Raw genomic sequence first — 18958 nt, 5'->3', positions numbered from 1 at the left:
ATAATAATAATAAAAACTGTTTTACTGGTTGTTAATCTGTCTCATTGTTGTCTTCTTTACATCTCTTCCAGGAGTCCATCAGTGATTTCTATTGGTATTATTCTGGGAAAGATGTTATTGACGAGCAGGGCCAGAGGAATTTCTCCAAGGCAATAAATGTGGCCAAGCAGGTTTTCAATACGCTGACAGAGTACATCCAGGTACGAGAAGACACTGACTTATTCCTGTTTCAGTCAGTGTTATAAACTGACACCTCTATCTCTTAGAAAAGTCTCAAAAGTTGATGAAAAGGTTAAATAATCCAAATTGAAGGTGTTTAACAGTCATAATTAGTCTTTGGTGATTATTAGACGTCCCTTACCAGACTGAGCTGTTGCTACATTCAAATGCTAAACATGAGTAAGACGGAGATCTTTCTAACTTCTCAACATATTCATTTGAGGAAATGTTTACAGTGACAGTAATAAGAAAGGGATTTGTTGGCAGTAGCCATGCTTGTCTGTTTTTGGGTATGACAAGAAATCAGTCATCTGACAGACACATTTTCTACCATGTAGGTAATGGACAGCTTGAAAAGCAACATTACATTGATATTCTACTATATAGGATGTTCCTGTAGCAAATGCTCACATATATGACTGTCGGAAACCTGATTATGATTGTTCCTAATGCTGTTGTAGGGTCCGTGTACTGGCAATCAGCAGAGTTTGGCCCACAGTCGCCTGTGGGACGCTGTGGTGGGGTTTCTGCATGTCTTCGCTCATATGCAGATGAAATTGTCTCAGGTGAGTTAAAGTCACTGTGGACAAGGTGGTGACAATATAATCACAACATCCCCAGTTTGAGTTCAGCCATGGACCTCTTTTACCGCATCTCTCTGTCCCCTTGTTTCCTGTCACATCTCCACTGTAAACTATCTTATGTGGGAAAAACGTTTCCAAATATAGTACCTCACCGTCTACCACTACCATACTATACCACCGCAACTGTTAGGACCAGCCTCCCTGAAGAAAGCTCATCTTGGTCATTTGTATAGCTAAAGCATGAAAGAACCAGAACAAAGGATGAACTGAGCGTTTTGCTCACGGCAGCCAATACATTTTGAAGACTTCCTGGAACTCCTCCACCTGGGAACATATTATAATGTCCTCCTCGTTAACTGCTAATTCCTTCACATTCTCATCATATACTGTATAAATATCTAACTTTAAAATATCAATTTGAGAAACCTCTCTGAGTTTGTTCTCCCTGCGATGGCTCAGAAAGTATTTTTGTCTCCTTCTTTTTTCACATCAGGACTCCAGTCAGATTGAGTTACTGAAAGAACTGATGGATCTTCAGAAAGATATGGTGGTCATGCTGCTGTCTATGCTGGAGGGTAGGTTTGCTTTCATAAGTACTCCGTTATTAAATATTAAAGCAGGAGTAGCTTACTGAAAGAGTTAATAGAATGACACAAACAAAAGGTCACAAGGTTATCACATGGGTATTTGCACTGTTAAATGATATTATTCAAATCAGTCAGCAGTGTTTGCTAAGTTTGATGCTACTATCAACGTTTAATCATCTCTCAAAAAAGCTCTTTGAGTGAGTGGACACACATGGCTATTAAAGGGCTTTTCCATGTTGCTGTCTATAGTGCTAGACAGGCTGATGATGGAGTAAATAGACTACTTTAGGTGTCTGTATCGTTGTATCGTTGCAATGAGGTGACCCCCCCCCCCCCCCCCCCCCCTTTCAGGAACTGAAAACAAACTGTGAAAGGGTTAAAGTTGTAAGATGAATACATGGACAACACCCAAACCTGTCAATCACAGTAGCCCCGCCCTAAAGCATTCCCTGCTTTATGGTCTGTGTGACTCTAAATGGACCATAATGTACTAAATGAACATCATGCTGTATTGAAGAAGACTTGAAACTAGAGATTGAGACCATAAACTCATGTTTACAATGTTTACTGAGGTAATAAATCAAGAGAGAAGTAGAGTCATTTTCTCATAGACTTCTATACAATCAGACTTCTTTTTGCAAAGAGGATGGCCATGAGAAAGAATGCGAGTTCAAGGCACTTCAGCATGGCTTCACTTTTCAGAACTGGAGGTTGCCTGGTTTTCACGTCATCTGGCGGACCCTCAACGGCAAATGAGCGGGTAGCTCTGGGGGCTGGTAACATGGAGGGAAGCCAAAGATCGTTCATTTGCACGTACCACACATATTACAACGATACAAAGCCCGCTGAAAATTGGCAAATGTCCTCTTTAGGTACATCCTTAAAATGTAGCCCACTACTATCAATGTCCGAAGACAAATGTCATAATTAATCAGGCATCACATAGTGAGATTTGCAACGTGGTCAGGCATTGCAAATACTTTGTCTCTTGTGGATGGTTAGAAATATGTCACTTTGTGTCGTGGTTTTATAGGTAACGTGGTTAATGGGACTATTGGGAAGCAGATGGTGGACATGCTGGTGGAGTCCTCCAACAATGTGGAGATGATCCTCAAGTTTTTTGACATGTTCCTCAAGCTGAAAGACTTGACCTCGTCAGATGCCTTCAAGGAGTATGACCCTGACGGAAAAGGCAAGGCTGTAAAACCACATTTACTCTTCATCACATTTGTCACTGATGCAACATCGGGATGAGATCATCAGAGGGAGCTGTTGATGATTTATAGATTCATGAATTCACTCACAGGTGTCATCTCCAAGAGGGACTTCCATAAGGCCATGGAGAGCCACAAACACTACACCCAGTCTGAGACACAGTTCCTGCTCTCATGTGCTGAGACTGATGAGAATGAGCTCCTGGACTATGAAGAATTTGTGGAGCGCTTTCATGAGCCAGCCAAGGTAACAACCTAGATGTTTACAGATCTTTTATAAAGTCTTATAAGGGCCTTAAATTGTCCAAATGTAAGCCCTTTAATCCTTCAAATCTGTTGATAAAATCTATTCTTAGAGAATGGTTTTAACATCTCAACGGGGGTTTAGTGGGAGAGCTCTCTTGTTATTTCTATTTATGTCTTCTTTCTTCTGCCTTTCCATTTGTTGTTCTCCATAAAGGAGTAGGACATCTTTTTTTTGCAATATCACAGTATAATTTGGTACAATTCTTTGTATTTTTTGTATGGGGAAGCCAACATGGGTCATCCCTTGTTCTTGGTCTTCTTGATTGGCAGCTCAGTCAGACAATAATTAACCTCTTTGTTTAGAGTGAGGTGGGACAAGGAGGAGTTAGTTTAATTCGTTTTTAAGCTCAACTGGGACATCAAAGGATCGACAACATACTGTAGTTCAATTTTATACTGTCATCACTTTTCCATCACTTTTTCAAATCAAAATGAATAGAAAACGTTTCTACATTATGTATTTAAATTTAAAGTATTTAAAGCTTTATCATCAGTTAGTAGTGTGCTGTATCTGCAGGTCGGCCATCACTGGCCAAATGCACTTTTTAGTTCTTCACAAAATTGGGTAGATTATTAGAATAAGTGTAAAATGAAAGTGTAATTTACATTTACCCCAGAGAACAGACCCAAATAATACCATTTGAGTTTTGGATGTATCTGGTACCATCCTCAAGGGCCTCATTTATTGCAAGATTTTGGAGGTTGAGTGTTACGACAGCGTATTAGGTTCATTGTAGTTTGAAAAAAATAATGTACAGAGCCAGTGGAGGGGGTTAACATTCCGAGAAAAAAACTCCAAGATTAAAGTTGAGGGGCTTGGCAAAGTTTGCAGAAGGATACTTGTGTGACTACGTCTGGTTTGCAAAATAAGTTGTTAACAAAGGGTATATGCAAAATGCTTATACGTCAATATGATTTGGATACAATGGCCATATCGCCACGGTTTAATAGTTGGAAACTTGCTCAAAAAGAAAACTTAAACCTGAACTGTTATTCAAAAGGACATTGGCTTCAATGTGGCGGTTTTGCTGACCAACCTGTCGGAGCACATGCCTCATGACACCCGGCTGCAGACCTTCCTGGAGCTGGCAGATAGCGTCCTCAACTACTTCCAACCCTACCTGGGTCGGATCGAGATCATGGGCAGTGCCAAGCGCATCGAGAGGGTCTACTTTGAGATCAGCGAGTCCAGTCGAACACAGTGGGAGAAACCTCAGGTAAAGGCGGTACAGCATATGAATGGAAATGAATGTCATTTGATTGTGTCACCACTTGACTTGGTTACAGTGTTGAATAGTGACAACTATTTCCTTCCACCTGTTCCTTCTGCACAGGTCAAAGAATCCAAGCGTCAGTTCATCTTTGATGTGGTGAATGAAGGAGGGGAGAAGGAGAAGATGGAGCTGTTTGTGAACTTCTGCGAGGACACCATCTTTGAAATGCAGCTGGCGGCTCGGATGTCTGACGCCGGCGAGCGTTCAGCGGTGAAAGAGGAGAGTGATCGGGAGAAGCCAGACGAGGAGAACCCAGAGATGGGCTTCTTCTCTGTCACCACTGTCCGCATGGCTCTGTTAGCTCTGCGATACAATGTCATGCTGCTGATAAAGGTGAGGGCTCAACAATCGAAGTGAGTATTTCAAAGGAATAGTTCAACATTTTTTGAAAATATGCTTGTTTTTTCTGTGAGTGGGAAGAGAAGATTAATACTAATCCCATGTCTGTGAATACAGTAACTGTGCTGGGTAGGTGGTTCATCATGTAATAGTTAAACCAAATGAATATGTTTATCGATGAGCTTTAGAGGTACTGTGGACAATGCTTCCAGTCTTTATGTTAAGCTAACTAGGCTAACCCATCCTAACCAGTGAGCCCCTGAACACACATGAAACTTATATCCATCTTCTCACCGCTCTCTTCAAAAGAAAGCTAATTAGTGCATATTCCAAAACTTGGTACTATTCCTCTAAAATATTCAGAATTCTGACTTTTAGAACGTTTTGAAGAGCAAGGGGATATTATTTTTAGTTTTTAGAAATACTTTGGAGACAAACATGCTTCTAAATTGGAGAATTGTACACATTAGAACTACTATTACGCTGTTGTAAGATTGTGTCATGGAGCCTTGATGTGATTTGCAGCCAACAGATACACAGCATCCTGCTCTGCAGAGGCTGCATCTGAAGCCCTTTCCTTCAGTGAGGCCTGTCAGTAGGATTAGTGTTGATGTCTTCCATCATACAGGCACTGTTGTTTGGGGTACAATAATAACTAGTTTTAAAAATTAAAAATATACATTGCAGTCATTTTCTAAGCAACTTTGAGCAGATAATTAGTCAGCTAACAAGACTGAGGTGTAGGTTGTTAAGTACAGAAAGCATCTACAAGTGTTCCAGTCTACACACCAATACCAAGCAATTTGAACACATGTAAAACAGTTTTACAAATGCACACATCACAATCCTGCATGAGGCGGAGAGCTCCATGCCCAGCAGCAGCGGCGGCTCCTTCTCTGTCCAGTAGCAGAGCTTCGCCTTACTGCTCTGCTGGTCCCCGCTGATCCGGATGGGACCAGCCAAAGACAAAGTGGTGGTCGGGAGGATCTTTCACATGGTCCAGGACGACCTGTTCATCGCCTTCTGCAGGAAGTTCCGCCATGTGTGCCGTCAGACGGAGTTAAGCTGCTGGAGGCCCAGGCTGTATTGCTGGACTCGCTGGTGGGAAGGGAGGACCGGGTGAACCAGAACTAGGACTGAGCGGGCCAGACTGACCCTGGTGCAGTAAAATGAAAGGTTTTCTAAAGGGACTCTGGCAGCTGCAGATCTTAACAACACAAGGCAGTGGCAATCATGGAATTACTACCACTTTTGTCCCCAGTGGCCCACAAAATCAACATCAAATGAATAATTATTGTAGTAACTTTAAGGAAACATAACTGTTGATGCTTTATGACAGTGACACGTCTTTGTTAATACTCAATAGCAAGCAGTTGATTACCACTGAATGGACTTCTCACCTCTTCTTTTTCTCTCTTTTCAGGTCCTGTCCATGAAGACTTTGAAGAAGCAGATGAAGAAGATAAAGAACATGACAGTCAAGGACATGGTGACCACCCTGGTGTCTTTCTACTGGTCGGTGTTGCTGGGCCTGCTTCACGTGGTGTTCAGTGTGGCCCGAGGATTTTGCCGAATCTTCTACAACAGCTTCATGGGAGGCAATCTGGTGGAGGGGGCCAAGACCATAAAGGTTGCTATACATAATTCTAAAAGATTAGAGCAGTGTATCCACAGGTCATTTACACAAACTAAATACATAAACTGCCTCCACCCCAGGTGTCAGAGCTGCTGGCCAATATGCCTGACCCCACCCAGGACGAGGTGAGGGGTGAGGGGGAGGACAGAGAGAAGAGACCCTCTGACCGCAGCTCTGCTGAAGAGGACCTGGCTGACCTGGCAGTCAACACCAGTGAGACTGAGCTGCTGTCAGATATTTTTGGCCTGGATTTAAGAAGAGAGGGGGGCCAGTACAAGATCACCCCACATAACCCCAACGCCAGCCTGACTGAACTGCTCAACTCCCCGGTTCTTTCCGCGACACCCCCAACCCCACCCACAGCACCCCCAGCTGAGCTCAGACGGAGGCATCAGGTGAATCTAAGTTATTTCTTATTGCATTCTAATTCATGAATGTGTGTACCAAATTCCATAGAAATCCATCCACATGTTTCAGTTGTGGTGTACCAATAGATTGACAAATAAGCAACTATCAAATTTAAAGTTCATCCTTAGATATGGTTCGCTAAGAATATACCGTATTTTCCGCACTATAAGGCGCACTTAAAAGCCTTTCATTTTCTCAAAAAACGACAGTGCGCCTTGTAATCCGGAGCGCCTTATATATGGATCAATTGGTTAATTGGTTGATCCATACTGGTTGTACACGGCGCTCTGTCAAAATGTTTCAGTACGACTGGTAAACTACAAAGCCGCACCGCGGTAAACACCGGTACTGTGCTTACTCCTAGTCCAACACCACTTGTGTGTATAAAGACCCCAAAATGGCACCTTTCAAGAGACACGCTTACGACGCTATTCTATTCTATGCGCCTTATAATCCGGTGCGCCCTATATATAAAAACAGTTCTAAAATAGGCCATTCATTGAAGGTGCGCCTTATAATCCGGTGCGCTTTATAGTGCGGAAAATACGGTAGTCAACTCTTTTAATCTGCTTCCTTAGAGCTGTACTGGTGTGGTTGGATCAGATTTGACTGACAGTACTTAAAGGGTTGGTTTATCATTAATTATTTATTATTTTTGAGGTTTTTACATTATTTTGTAGCTTCCCAGATGTATTCAAATCTAAATGTTCACATTTTGGTTGATGTTTTAAGCGTCAAACTGCTATTTTCCCAATCCCTTCTAAAAACGTTTTCCCATGAGACTGCTACAAACAGTATAAACATCCTTAATCAGTGTATTACGTACAGTAACTTTGGCGATTGGAATACTCCCAGTTCAGAGAAGTAGATAGTATAGACGTTATGGCCATGGTAGCTAAGCAATGTACCGCTGTGGGCGCCACGTTAGTTCGGATCTGCAAGTCCTCTCTGCTAAGAAAAATAACTATTTTTGTTAATGAAGTCTGGGGGCTGTGAAGAGAGTATAAGTAACAGCTCCAGTTCCCTGTTGATAAGTGCTGTCTGATGGCTGAAGGGCAGACTGATATTGATTTTGTTTGGTGGCTAAAATGAGTTGTTCTGCTGCTCCCGTCCACAGCTGCTTTACCTCGCCATCACACAACCGTTTTCGGTGGGGAGTTCAAACCCTGTCAACTAGTGACAAAAACAGTCATTTTACTTTACAGAACACAGGAGTATACATACAGCCCCACTTTAAAAAATCCAATTATTTTCGAACTTATTACAGCTAAGGTTGACTCAGCTATTGCTAGCATTCACATTATTGTTAACCTTGTTGATTGGCTTTCTTTGTCAACCTATGACACTGCATTTTGCTAACAGCTAAGAGTGCAAACTGATTGAGAAAATTAGGCTCTCAGGGCCTTTTAGCCACGCAGCTAGCATGCAGCTAGCAATGCTAAAATACACTCATCCATAAATTGGCTTGTTTGTCTTATACTATTTTCTGTTTCAGTCGCAGAGCTCTTCCTCAGACGAGAAGGAAGCAACAGCAGAGACAGAATGTGAACCTGAGAAAACAGAGTATGTATACATTTGGGTTATGTAATACAGATATTGTAACTATGGTGGCAGACAAAAAAAAACACTATGTACTATATGGACAGTGCAGACATTAAAGTAAAGTATACAGCTATGAAACGCCATTAATCCACAGTTGCTGAAGAGTTACAACCGGACACCACTACTTGTTGTTAAATTGATTTAAAGGGGAAGATTCGAACACTTGTGGTCAGAGCCAATATACACCGACTGAGTATTTTGACAAAAGTCTCAAGTTGACCGTACTAGCTTTTTTCCCAAAGCTTTCCAACACATTTCACGGTCTTACTTGGCAGACAGAGTTAACTCAGTTGACAGAATTTGTATACTCAGGCCATATGATATGCGGTTGAAAGTTTCAGGAAAAGGCTAGTAAGTGCACCCAGAAGAGCCACAGATTCAAAAATACATGTTTTTAGTAGTTTAGAAGGTCTTTGTAGTCATTGTCCATCTCGTTTTGGTCTTTTTGCATCCCTTGTAGTCATTTTCGCTTGAGATTTGTCATTTTGCATACCTTTGTATTTGAATTGCATATCTTTGTTGTTGTTTTTTGTCGTTTTCATGATGATTTGTTTTGCATCCCGGCTCTGTGACAGCTGTGGCTCAGAGTCAGAGCGGGTCACCCTCTAATCAGAAGATAGACGGTGCGATCCCCAGTTCCTCTGGTCCACATGTTAAAATGTCCTTTGGATCCTGATGGGCAGGGGGCACTTTGCATGGTGGCCTCTGCCATCATGAATGTGAATGTGTGAATGTTGACATGTGTACAGCGCTTTGAGTAATCAGAAGACTAGAGAGGCGCTATATAAATGCAAGCCTGTTTACCATTTTGTATTTGTGTTGTCTCTTTTTGGTAGTATTTCATCTCTTTGTAATACTTTTTGCATCTCTATGTGGTCTTTTTGTGTCTCTTTGTAATCGTTTTACTCTCCTTTTGGTCATATGCATCTCTTGGTGGATGTTTAGTGTCTCTCATTGGCTGTTTTGCATCTCTTTTTAGACACTATGCAACTCTTTTTGTTGGTTTTGCTCTCTTTTTTTGTTGTTTTGCATCTTTTCATCTTTTCGTGGTCATTCTGTGTCTATTTTTTTCTTCCCATCAAGGAATGTTAGCAATAACTTGTGTCTTAGTGGGCCCATTCAGTAATCTGTCCATGACTGACCATTATTTTACAATCATGACTTGCCCAGTCCATTGACTTAGCCTCTAAATGACTGAAGCAGTATTGTATTGTTAGCTGTGTGAAAGTGTGAACTGTTTTGTGTTTTCAGGGGTGGACATTTAGAGAAACAAGAGAAACAACAGAGGAATGAGAAGATGAAGCCAAAAGTGAGAAGGCATCACACCTCAAAGTCTGATGAACCGGATCTGCAGGAGTCGGCCTTCCTGAAGAAGATCATAGCCTACCAGAGGAAACTACTGGTACAGGGAACTTCTCTGTCTTTTTGTTTCAGTAGTGGTGGTCAACTTTCTGTCAACTCAGTATTTCCCAGTTTAACAGTACCAATTTGGACAGTTTGTGTTAGCTGTAACTACTTCCCCTGCTTCTACTGGCCAGAAAGAGATCCCCTCCTAATGTGATTCCAATGTGGTCCGGAACAAATACCAACGTCCTCGTTCTGTCTCAAAAGGCATTCTGAAGTTCAGCTAAAACTAATATGAGGATTAGCTGGCTGGGTTAGACAGGTCTTTTAGTGTTACAGCATTTTTTGAACCAAATTCCCTCTTTGATTTACCATCCCTCCACTGCAGCTCCGCACGGGAACGCCGTCCAGGGTAGCACAAAGAGGGAAATGTCAAACTAAAAAGGCTGTAACTTTGGAAAATACCCACTAAATTTGTCTAACTCTAATGGCCAAGCCTGCTGAATTCTCATATTTACTTGTATTAACTTTACACAGAAAGAGGACCCACCACTTGTTGTTGACAGACAATGCTCACCTGAAGTTGACGCAGGAGGAGTAAAGTTGGAAGTCCAACACCTGTTTTTGAGTGTGGAACATCCAGGCCAAACATTAGTAGCTCTTCTTTCTGTCTCCCCTGCAGAACTACTTTGCCAGGAACTTCTACAACATGAGGATGCTGGCGCTGTTTGTTGCCTTTGCAATCAATTTCATCCTCCTATTTTATAAGGTAATGTTATAGCAGGGATGTTGATATCAGGCAAGAGAGGGAAACCTCAATTTCTCACATACCCCCTTTAGCAGCATAAGAGAAGTAATGACACATTCAGACCAACAAGCACTGCGGTAAGACACTGCAAGGAGCTGTGTGCTGATAAAGGGTAGAGGTTGAAAATTGATCTGTTGAAAGTTATCTATGCAACACTATTTTTCTCCTCTATCCCAATGCTTGCGAGGTAAACGGTACATGCTATCAGGTATTATACCTGATGTGGACACTTGAACATATTTTTGCCAAACAAACAGACTTTCACCCAGGAGACCGCTCTATGTGTGTAACGTGTCTGTTACGTAACAAACATACTTATTTTAACCCAAACCACAATCTTTTCCTAAACCTAACCTTAAATCTTTTGTTGCATACTGTAAGTAAACCTAAAGAGTAAACATACGTTAGAAGTTTATTTCTAAAAGAGACACTATGTAACTGACGCTAGAGGGGTAGCTAGAGCATCACAGTTAGAAACGTAAGGTTACTTACCATGCTTGGGAATGAAAATGTGTTGGTGAGTCAAATGACTAGATGTAGTGCAGAAGTTGTAATAATGGACTCAAAGAGAACTATCACCCAACTCTGCAGTTCCCTTCAGTTCTACATAGCTTGTTAGCTGTTGTTCATGTGTTGTCAGTGAAAAAGCTCCATAAACCCACTGTACACTACCTGCTCAGCATCAAACAGCAGACAGACCCAGTTGGAGACTAACTGGTGAACATAATGGAGTATTTGCCACTTATTTCCTTGTCTTTTTTTATTATAGAGCAGGTCTAGGTGCTTTATAAATACTGTGAAAGTATCAAAACGCTCTATTGACGGAGAAATGCACACAGCCTGTTTTAGAATCTGTGCCTTTAAACGATCCGTCAGGACTTCCGTAAGCTTGTGATGTCCGAACTATAGAGTCACCGGTAGAAGGGCCACTAAACTCCATGTAGTTGACACTACAAATCCCGAATCCCCGGCTGCAGAGACAGTATGTGGAAGACCGGAAAACACTGACCAGTCAGAGCAGACTGGCCTCTTTCGGGAGGGGGGCTTAAAGAAAGAGACAGGCGCTAAAATTAAGTGATTGAGACAGAGGTATATTCAGACTGTATGAAAAAAGCTTTATTTTTTTAACATTTAAGAATGTAAACATGTTCTAGTAGAAACCCAAAATAGCATGATGTGTCTCCTTTAAACAACTATTAAATGGTTCCTGCCAGGTTTCTACATCCTCATCTGTGGTTGAGGAAAGGGAAGTGGTGTACACCAGCAGCCAACCAGACAACATCGTTCAGTGGGATCCACTGGGAGGAGAGGCAATGGAGACAAAGGAGGGGGTGATGGATGAGGCCGGGGAGGCCCTGAAGCCGGTCACAGTCCATTTTGTCCTGGAGGAGAGCAGTGGATACATGGAGCCCATGTTACGCATCCTGGCTGTCCTGCACACTGTCATCTCCTTCTTCTGCATCATTGGATACTACTGTCTTAAGGCAGGATACTGACCATTGATTCAGCAGAAATAATTCCATTTGAATCTCTATCAGCGATTTTGTCATTAAAACCTAAAATCATTTGTTGATACAGTCTGTTATTTAATCTTATTAGATGATTAGAGATGTTTTCAAATATTTCAAATCCAAGGATTTTAACTGTATTATTTACTTTTGTGTTGGTGTGTGTGTGTGTGTAGGTACCACTGGTGATCTTTAAGCGTGAAAAGGAGGTGGCCAGGAAGCTGGAATTTGATGGCCTTTACATCACAGAACAACCATCTGAGGATGACATCAAAGGACAGTGGGACAGACTGGTAATCAACACACAGTGAGTAGGCCCTGTGTGTGTACGAGAGTGTGTATAGATGAGCTTGCAGTGCACTCAATGCAGTATATGCAACAACATCCCTTGAAGAGACAAGTGGTAGATGTGTGAAGAACCAGGAGGAAGAATATGAGATGCGGTTGTATCTTGTGCTTTTTGTTGCAGTTCTTTACACTTACATTTCATAATAATGCACCTTTATGTGTGTCCTCTGATTTTCAGATCTTTCCCCAACAACTACTGGGATAAGTTTGTGAAGAGGAAGGTAGGTGTTCCTGTTTTTGTAGACCTGGGGCCGTATTCACAAACGGTCTTTTAAATGAATTTAAGATAGATAGCGATTGATTGATTTTTGGTTAGATTAGTAATTCTGACGGCTGAGTCTAACAATCATCAGCGCTGCAAACCGTTTCCTTTGTATATATTTTCCAAAATATGGATTAAAAGTATTTTACAAACCACTGATGTGATGAAGCACATTACTGACTGTGAGTAGGTCTTAGGGCCGGGTTCTGCTAGAAAAGTGAAGCCCATGAGAAGGTGCCTTAAACTCGCATTCTCTCTAGTGTCCACCAGGGGGCGACTCCTCTGGTTGTATAGAAGTCTATGAGAAAATGACTCTACTTCTCTCTTGATTTATTACCTCAGTAAACATTGTAAACATGAGGTTATGGCAGGGGTCTTCAACTAAAATTCCAAAAGGTCCAGATTGAGAAAATCTCCTCCGGCAAAGGTCCAAAACATTACAATAATATCTAACTTGCGCTATTTAGTGGCATATATATATAAATATATTCAAGAAGCCTAGTAGTAGTAACAATGTATCTGTGCAGTCAACAACTGTCAAATCAAATAAAGGAAGTACACATCAATTATATTTTAACAATTATTATTCTCAGTTTTCAAATTTAACTGGATGGATTATAAATAATACATAGAAATACATAAATAAATGTTCTTCTCGTTTCAAGTACAATAAGGGCTGGATTAAAGAATAACTGACATAACAGAAAGATTTTCAGAAATGTGCATCTTAAAATAAAGTAATTCATTTTAGAGAAATGAATTTCACTGAGTTGTCCTGCAGCTTTAAATTCAGTTCATTCAGTGTGAAGTGATGTCAATCAAAAAGCCACAATATTATATGTTTTATCTAACAAGATAAATCAGTGAGCATGGACTTTATCTGTGGTTATTGAACCACTTGTTTCAGCTCTATTCTCTCTGTTAACATTATTGTTGTGAAGTGAATTCATGTGTTAGGATTCTGATCATTTTGGGTTCTTAGGTTTATTTTCTGTGTCTTCATTTAGATGGGAGATGGTACGTTTGTTCAAAAGAGTTGTGCTTTGTCTGGTAGTGCGCTTCATTTGCCGCTTTTATCAATAGTTACGTTTCTGAACATATGAGACATGCTGGTTCTAACTTCCTGTGAGAAGAATTAACATAGAAGAGTCTGTTCATTCATGCTTATAAATTCTGTTCTCTCTGAACACGTTTCTCTTTTTGGAGAACGTCATGTGGGATAACTTCTCTGATCAGCGATATATTCCTGCTCTTTCTATATCCTCGTATCTCCCCCGTGTGTCACGGTGTGTGTACACCTCATCTCACTCAAATCAGGAAACTTGTCAGAATACCCATATTTGATTGGCTGAGCTGCATCACGTGATGTGATTTACAACGCATTGGTCGGCGTGTTTCCTGCACTGCTGAACAAGTGCCGTAACGGCTGAATAAGTTGTGCCGGTTAACATATAAACTGGTTCTGTAATATGTAGATTTCAAAATTATCTATTGGTTTGAGATCTTGGGTCCGGATGCAACTGCGTCTGGGTCCGGACCGCGGTCCGCCAGTTGGGGACCCCTGGTTTATGGTCTCAATCTCTAGTTTCAAGTCTTCTTCAATACAGCATGATGTTCATTTAGTACATTATGGTCTATTTAGAGTCAAACAGACCATAAAGCAGGGGATGCTTTAGGGCGGGGCTACACAGTGATTGACAGGTTGCTACCACTACCAGAGCCGTTTACGGCATCTCTACATCACTCATCTGCAGTCCAAGTATGGTAAATTTGGTTCACTGGTTGTAAAAAAACAAACTGGTGATGACCAAAATGCCAAACTCGAGGCTTCAAAACAACACAAACCAATGGGTGACGTCAAGGTGAATACATCCACTTCTTATATACAGTATGTGTGTGGCGAGCAGCTCTGAGCATGCTCCATTAGTGACTTGCTAGTCTACTGGAATGCCTCTAACTTCTCTCAGCTACTTTAGGAGCTGCTTTTAGCATGAACATGCTTTGTAAAATACTCAAAGTTAGGATTGACGGATGTTTTGTGAATACGGCCCCAGACAATCCTCCTCCACTCCAAGAGAATTCTGAAAGTGGATACCATGGTCTTATTTATCATAATTTGATTCATCAAGTCATTTTCTTTAGCTATGGACCCGAAACTACTAATGGCTTTGCAGCTATGGATTCAGGACAGGTTTTGGGAGACGTTTTTTAGATTAACAATAATTGACTCCATTATATTTAGGTTGTGTTTACACTACAGGAGTCATACAATCTGGACCTGTTTGGACAGCAGGTTGCATCACACCCATGCGGGGACATTATACTGACTTTCGTCACTCAGTAACATATACGATTACAAAGTAACTCCACACTGCATCACTACGTGATATAAGTTCAGCCGGACAGAGGGAGCTGTGTGCCACTTTTAGCTTTCTCTCTCTCTCACAGCCCACCACTGATATACACACATATGATGATTTGTGCCACATTTCAGTGGGAGCTTCTCACTCTCTTTATAGTTTCTATTTTATTCATATTCTCTTCTTTTTGGTGATTTGATTAATAGCTAATGAAAGTTTCAAAATTGACAGGGTAGCCTTTATTTATCTGTATAGAACATCAGTATGAACTAAGGCCAGGGCTCACTTCTCTCCTGTAATTCTGGGAGGGTTGAATTCAAAATGAAAGAATAGATAAAGAAGAATTATTATAAACCTTGTCAGCCTGTAGCTCCCGGCTGCTCTAGATGTGCTGGCAATTTAAAAAATACAATTAATTCAAATCCATTTGAGATGCTGTTCCACTGCAAAGTTTTTCTGCTCTTCCTCAGGTGATGGATAAATATGGAGAGTTCTATGGCCATGACCGCATCAGTGAGCTGCTGGGAATGGACAAGGCTGCTCTGGACTTCAGTGACTCTCACAAAAAGAGAAAGCCCAGGAGAGACAGCTCACTGGCTGCTGTGTGAGTATTCTGTGTGTGTATTCTGTGTGTGTGTGTGTGTGTGTAGAGACAAGTATGTACTAATGCTTCCCCCCCACACTAAGAGCTTGATTTTAATGAATTAACCAATAACCCAATTTACACCCAAATTTGATTAATTTGAAACATTTTTATATTCTATATACAAGAATCTGTAATTGCTGTATTTAGTTGTGGCAATAATGCATCTGCATGCATTAAACTACCAATGTAATCTAGGGAGTGCTTCTACTAAGGCATAGAAAACATGGAAGGCGAGTATTTAAATGTTAATCTGTCAACAACTTTGACAGATTTACTAAACAGGGGGTGCAGTAATGTTAACAATGGCCACAGCATTCCATGGTGGGTTGACCATCGTTATACTTTATCTGATCAAAAGAGTTGTTCAGGCGAGTACCCGTTCAGAGCAATGAATACGACGTGTGAATGAAAGAACGAGGGAACGTACTGGGTTTTAATATATTTTTCACAACAGTGTACAGCTTCCATGCATTCACCAACAATGGCGCATTCACCAACGACACCGGATCCCCAATAATAAAGAGTGGTGCAGGGATGACATGTTTTTGTAGGCTGTAACGACGCACCGCCGTTACTTAGACCACGGATAGTGTGTGAGATGGGGTGTGACGGAGTCAAGGAGAACACAAGTTATTGTATGGATTTATTGTTGGACTGTGGATGCTGGGAGCCATGTGCACAGCTAGGACACAGAGCTGGTCCTTTTGTTCTCTCTGCCAACAAACAGACAACTGCAGTCAGTGAGAAAGTGAATAGACTTGACTGTGGTAAATGTCTATGTGGCAGAACATTACTGCGTATATATGCAACAACTTACCTCTGCCTGTTTCCTCTTCCCAGGGTGTTCGGGCAAAATACTTCCCCGGGGGCTCGAGCACCCATTTATAGTTCCGGGAAATACCAACTACAGGAAGCGGGTAGGGGGAAGTGAAGATATGTGTTGCTGTGTTTATTTAGATAAATGATGGTGTTTATAATTTACTTTATTTATAGGCATTATAATTAGATGTTAATTAATATGGATACTTGTGGTGTGGGTAAAATCAAGTAAATATTTATTATACATATGTGGTTAGAAATATATTTACCTGTAGATGGCAGGGCTGGTCCAATTAGATGGACCAGGTGTATATAAGGGCCTCATTTTTGTTTGTTTGTGTGGGAAGGCTTAGTGGAGGCAACTAGACACCAGTGTCAACGTTGGTGTGATGGTTGACTTTAAAAAAAATAAAATAAAAGAAGCATCTTCTGAAACCTCTCTGGACTCCTGAACTGTTCATTTGACTCCATGGCCACTCGGGCATGTTTACAAGTGGCGGCAGTGGTAAAGGCCTGTCGATATATGGATGGGACCAATGACGAGAAGGAAAAAGAAGAGCGAGCACCAGGAGAGCCCAGAGAAGGGGGGACCAGAGACTTCAGCGAGTGACTGCAGCAGCCAGGACGCCTGATAACATGGAGTAGTTGACAAACATGGTACAGTCGCTGGTTCGCTCCCAAGCAGCAAGAGATGAGCAGATTGAAAAAGAGACCATACGCCAAGACCAGAGTTGGAGAAGTATGGAGCACGACGTTCATCGGATTCAAGCGCATGTGACTGAAATGAGAGGTGAATATGACAGCAGAGTGGATAATCCAAGCATTGATGATGACGTAGAGGAGGGAGGTCCGAGGATGATGGCCAGCTGGCAGAATGCGCCACTACAACCACCACAGCGGGCCCCACACATCCACAGAGGTTGAGGGTAAGAGATGGGGCGGGATAGACTGTTTAGCAGAAGCTACCTATGTGGTTAAAAATGGCATCCTTTATCAGCGGCAGGGGAAGGATGAAGCCTTAGTTTTGCCACAGAGTCTTAGTCAGAAAATCATGGAGCTGGGTCATGCTATCCCCTGGGCAGGCCACCTAGGATTTCAAAAGTCCCTCAACAGGATTGACAGGAGATTTGTTTGGCCAGGCATGTATGTCCAGATTAAGAATTTTTGTGCTTCATGTCTTGAATGTCAATTAACATCACAAAGGGGAGTAGCCCGAGCTCAGCTTCAGCCGTTGCCTATCATTGCTACCCCATTTGATAGAATAGGCATGGATGTAGTAGGGCCCCTTGAGAAAAGTTCATCAGGCAATAGGTACATCTTGGTCATTTGTGATTATGCCACCCGCTATCCAGAAGCCTTTCGGTTTACAACTGTTTGCCAGAGTAGGCATACCGAAAGAAGTCCTTACAGACTGTGGCACCAACTTTATGTCCAAACTGCTACAACAAGTGTATCAGCTCTTAGGAGTAAAAGGCATTAAGACCACCCCATATCATCCCCAGACGGACGGGCTGGTGGAAAGGTTTAATCAAACACTTAAAAGCATGCTGCGGAAGTTTGTCTCCCAAACAGGCTCGGATTGGGATCAATGGTTGCTGTTTGCATACCGGGAGGTACCACACGCCTCAACAGGATTCTCACCGTTCGAGCTTCTTTACGGACGCCAGGTGAGAGGGCCATTGGACCTCTTGAGAGAACACTGGGAGAATCCAACTGGAGACCAGGAGGATGTAGTTTCCTATGTGGTTAAGATGCGAGAAAGATTGGAAGAAATGACAGTTCTTGCACAGGAACACACGAGAACTGCGCAGGCTAACCAGAAAACCTGGTACGACAAGAAGGCCAGGGAAAGGACGTTTCATCCAGGACAGCAGGTCTTGCTTCTACTGCCTTCCAGTGACTGTAAGCTGTTGGCCAAATGGCAGGGGCCTTATGAAATCACCAAGCGCCAGGGTAAGGTCACATATGAACTTTACATGCCTGACAGAGTGAAAAAGCATCAGTGTTTTCATGTTAGCCTGCTGAAGGATTTTCAAGAGCCTGCACCACCAAACCAGCTGCCGGTCCAGCAGAAGCTCCTGATCCGTGCCCTGGAGGATGAGGATGAGGATGAGAATGAGAGAGCGCGCAGTCGTTTCCCAGCGATATCTCGGATGCCAGTTCATTTGAGCTGTCCCACCCCCATCCGGAACGGCAGGTGGAGATCAAAGCATTAATCGACTCAGAGCTTTTCCAACTAAAGCCTGGCTTCACAACTCTGGTCCAGCATAGGGTCCACCTGAAGGAAAGCGCCATTCCTCGTCGAAAGTGGTATAGGATCCCCGAACGGCTGGTGCCAAAGCTCAAGAAGGAAATTGAGCTGATGCTACAGCTGGGGATAATTGAAACGTCGACCAGTGAGTGGTGCAGTCCAGTGGTGTTGGTCCCCAAAAAGGATGGTTCGCTGAGGTTCTGTATTGATTTCAGGTACCTCAATGCAGTTTGAATCCTACCCAATGCCCCGGATCGATGAGTTGCTTGAGAGAGTTGGGAGCTCCAAGTTCATCACCACGCTGGACCTGAGCAAGGGGTATTGGCAGCTTGCCCTGGCTCGGGAGACCAAGGAGCTGACAGCCTTTAAGACACCCTATGGGATGTTTCAATTCAAGGTGATGCCATTTGGTCTCCAGGGGGCACCGGCTACGTTTCAACGGC

General features: G+C 42.3%; 1 protein-coding gene across 1 annotated transcript in view; it reads left to right on the top strand.

Moving 5' to 3' along the window:
* The window catches only part of ryr2a (ryanodine receptor 2a (cardiac)), a 187745-nt gene that overhangs the window by 157612 nt on the left and 11175 nt on the right, over positions 1-18958 (top strand). Inside the window, exons 92-107 of the mRNA XM_076092739.1 lie at positions 72-200; positions 681-785; positions 1297-1378; positions 2424-2582; positions 2697-2851; positions 3912-4127; positions 4245-4517; positions 5947-6153; positions 6240-6554; positions 8063-8130; positions 9421-9571; positions 10196-10282; positions 11536-11805; positions 12006-12136; positions 12356-12398; positions 15270-15403. Coding sequence (XP_075948854.1) covers positions 72-200; positions 681-785; positions 1297-1378; positions 2424-2582; positions 2697-2851; positions 3912-4127; positions 4245-4517; positions 5947-6153; positions 6240-6554; positions 8063-8130; positions 9421-9571; positions 10196-10282; positions 11536-11805; positions 12006-12136; positions 12356-12398; positions 15270-15403 — 2525 coding nt within the window. The remainder of the gene's footprint in view (positions 1-71; positions 201-680; positions 786-1296; positions 1379-2423; positions 2583-2696; positions 2852-3911; positions 4128-4244; positions 4518-5946; positions 6154-6239; positions 6555-8062; positions 8131-9420; positions 9572-10195; positions 10283-11535; positions 11806-12005; positions 12137-12355; positions 12399-15269; positions 15404-18958) is intronic.

The sequence above is a fragment of the Anarhichas minor genome, unplaced genomic scaffold, assembly GCF_050575085.1.
Source record: "Anarhichas minor isolate MPS153535 unplaced genomic scaffold, ASM5057508v1 ptg000017l, whole genome shotgun sequence".
In the NCBI taxonomy this organism is placed as follows: domain Eukaryota; kingdom Metazoa; phylum Chordata; class Actinopteri; order Perciformes; family Anarhichadidae; genus Anarhichas; species Anarhichas minor.
This window is presented reverse-complemented; position numbering and strand designations above follow the sequence as displayed.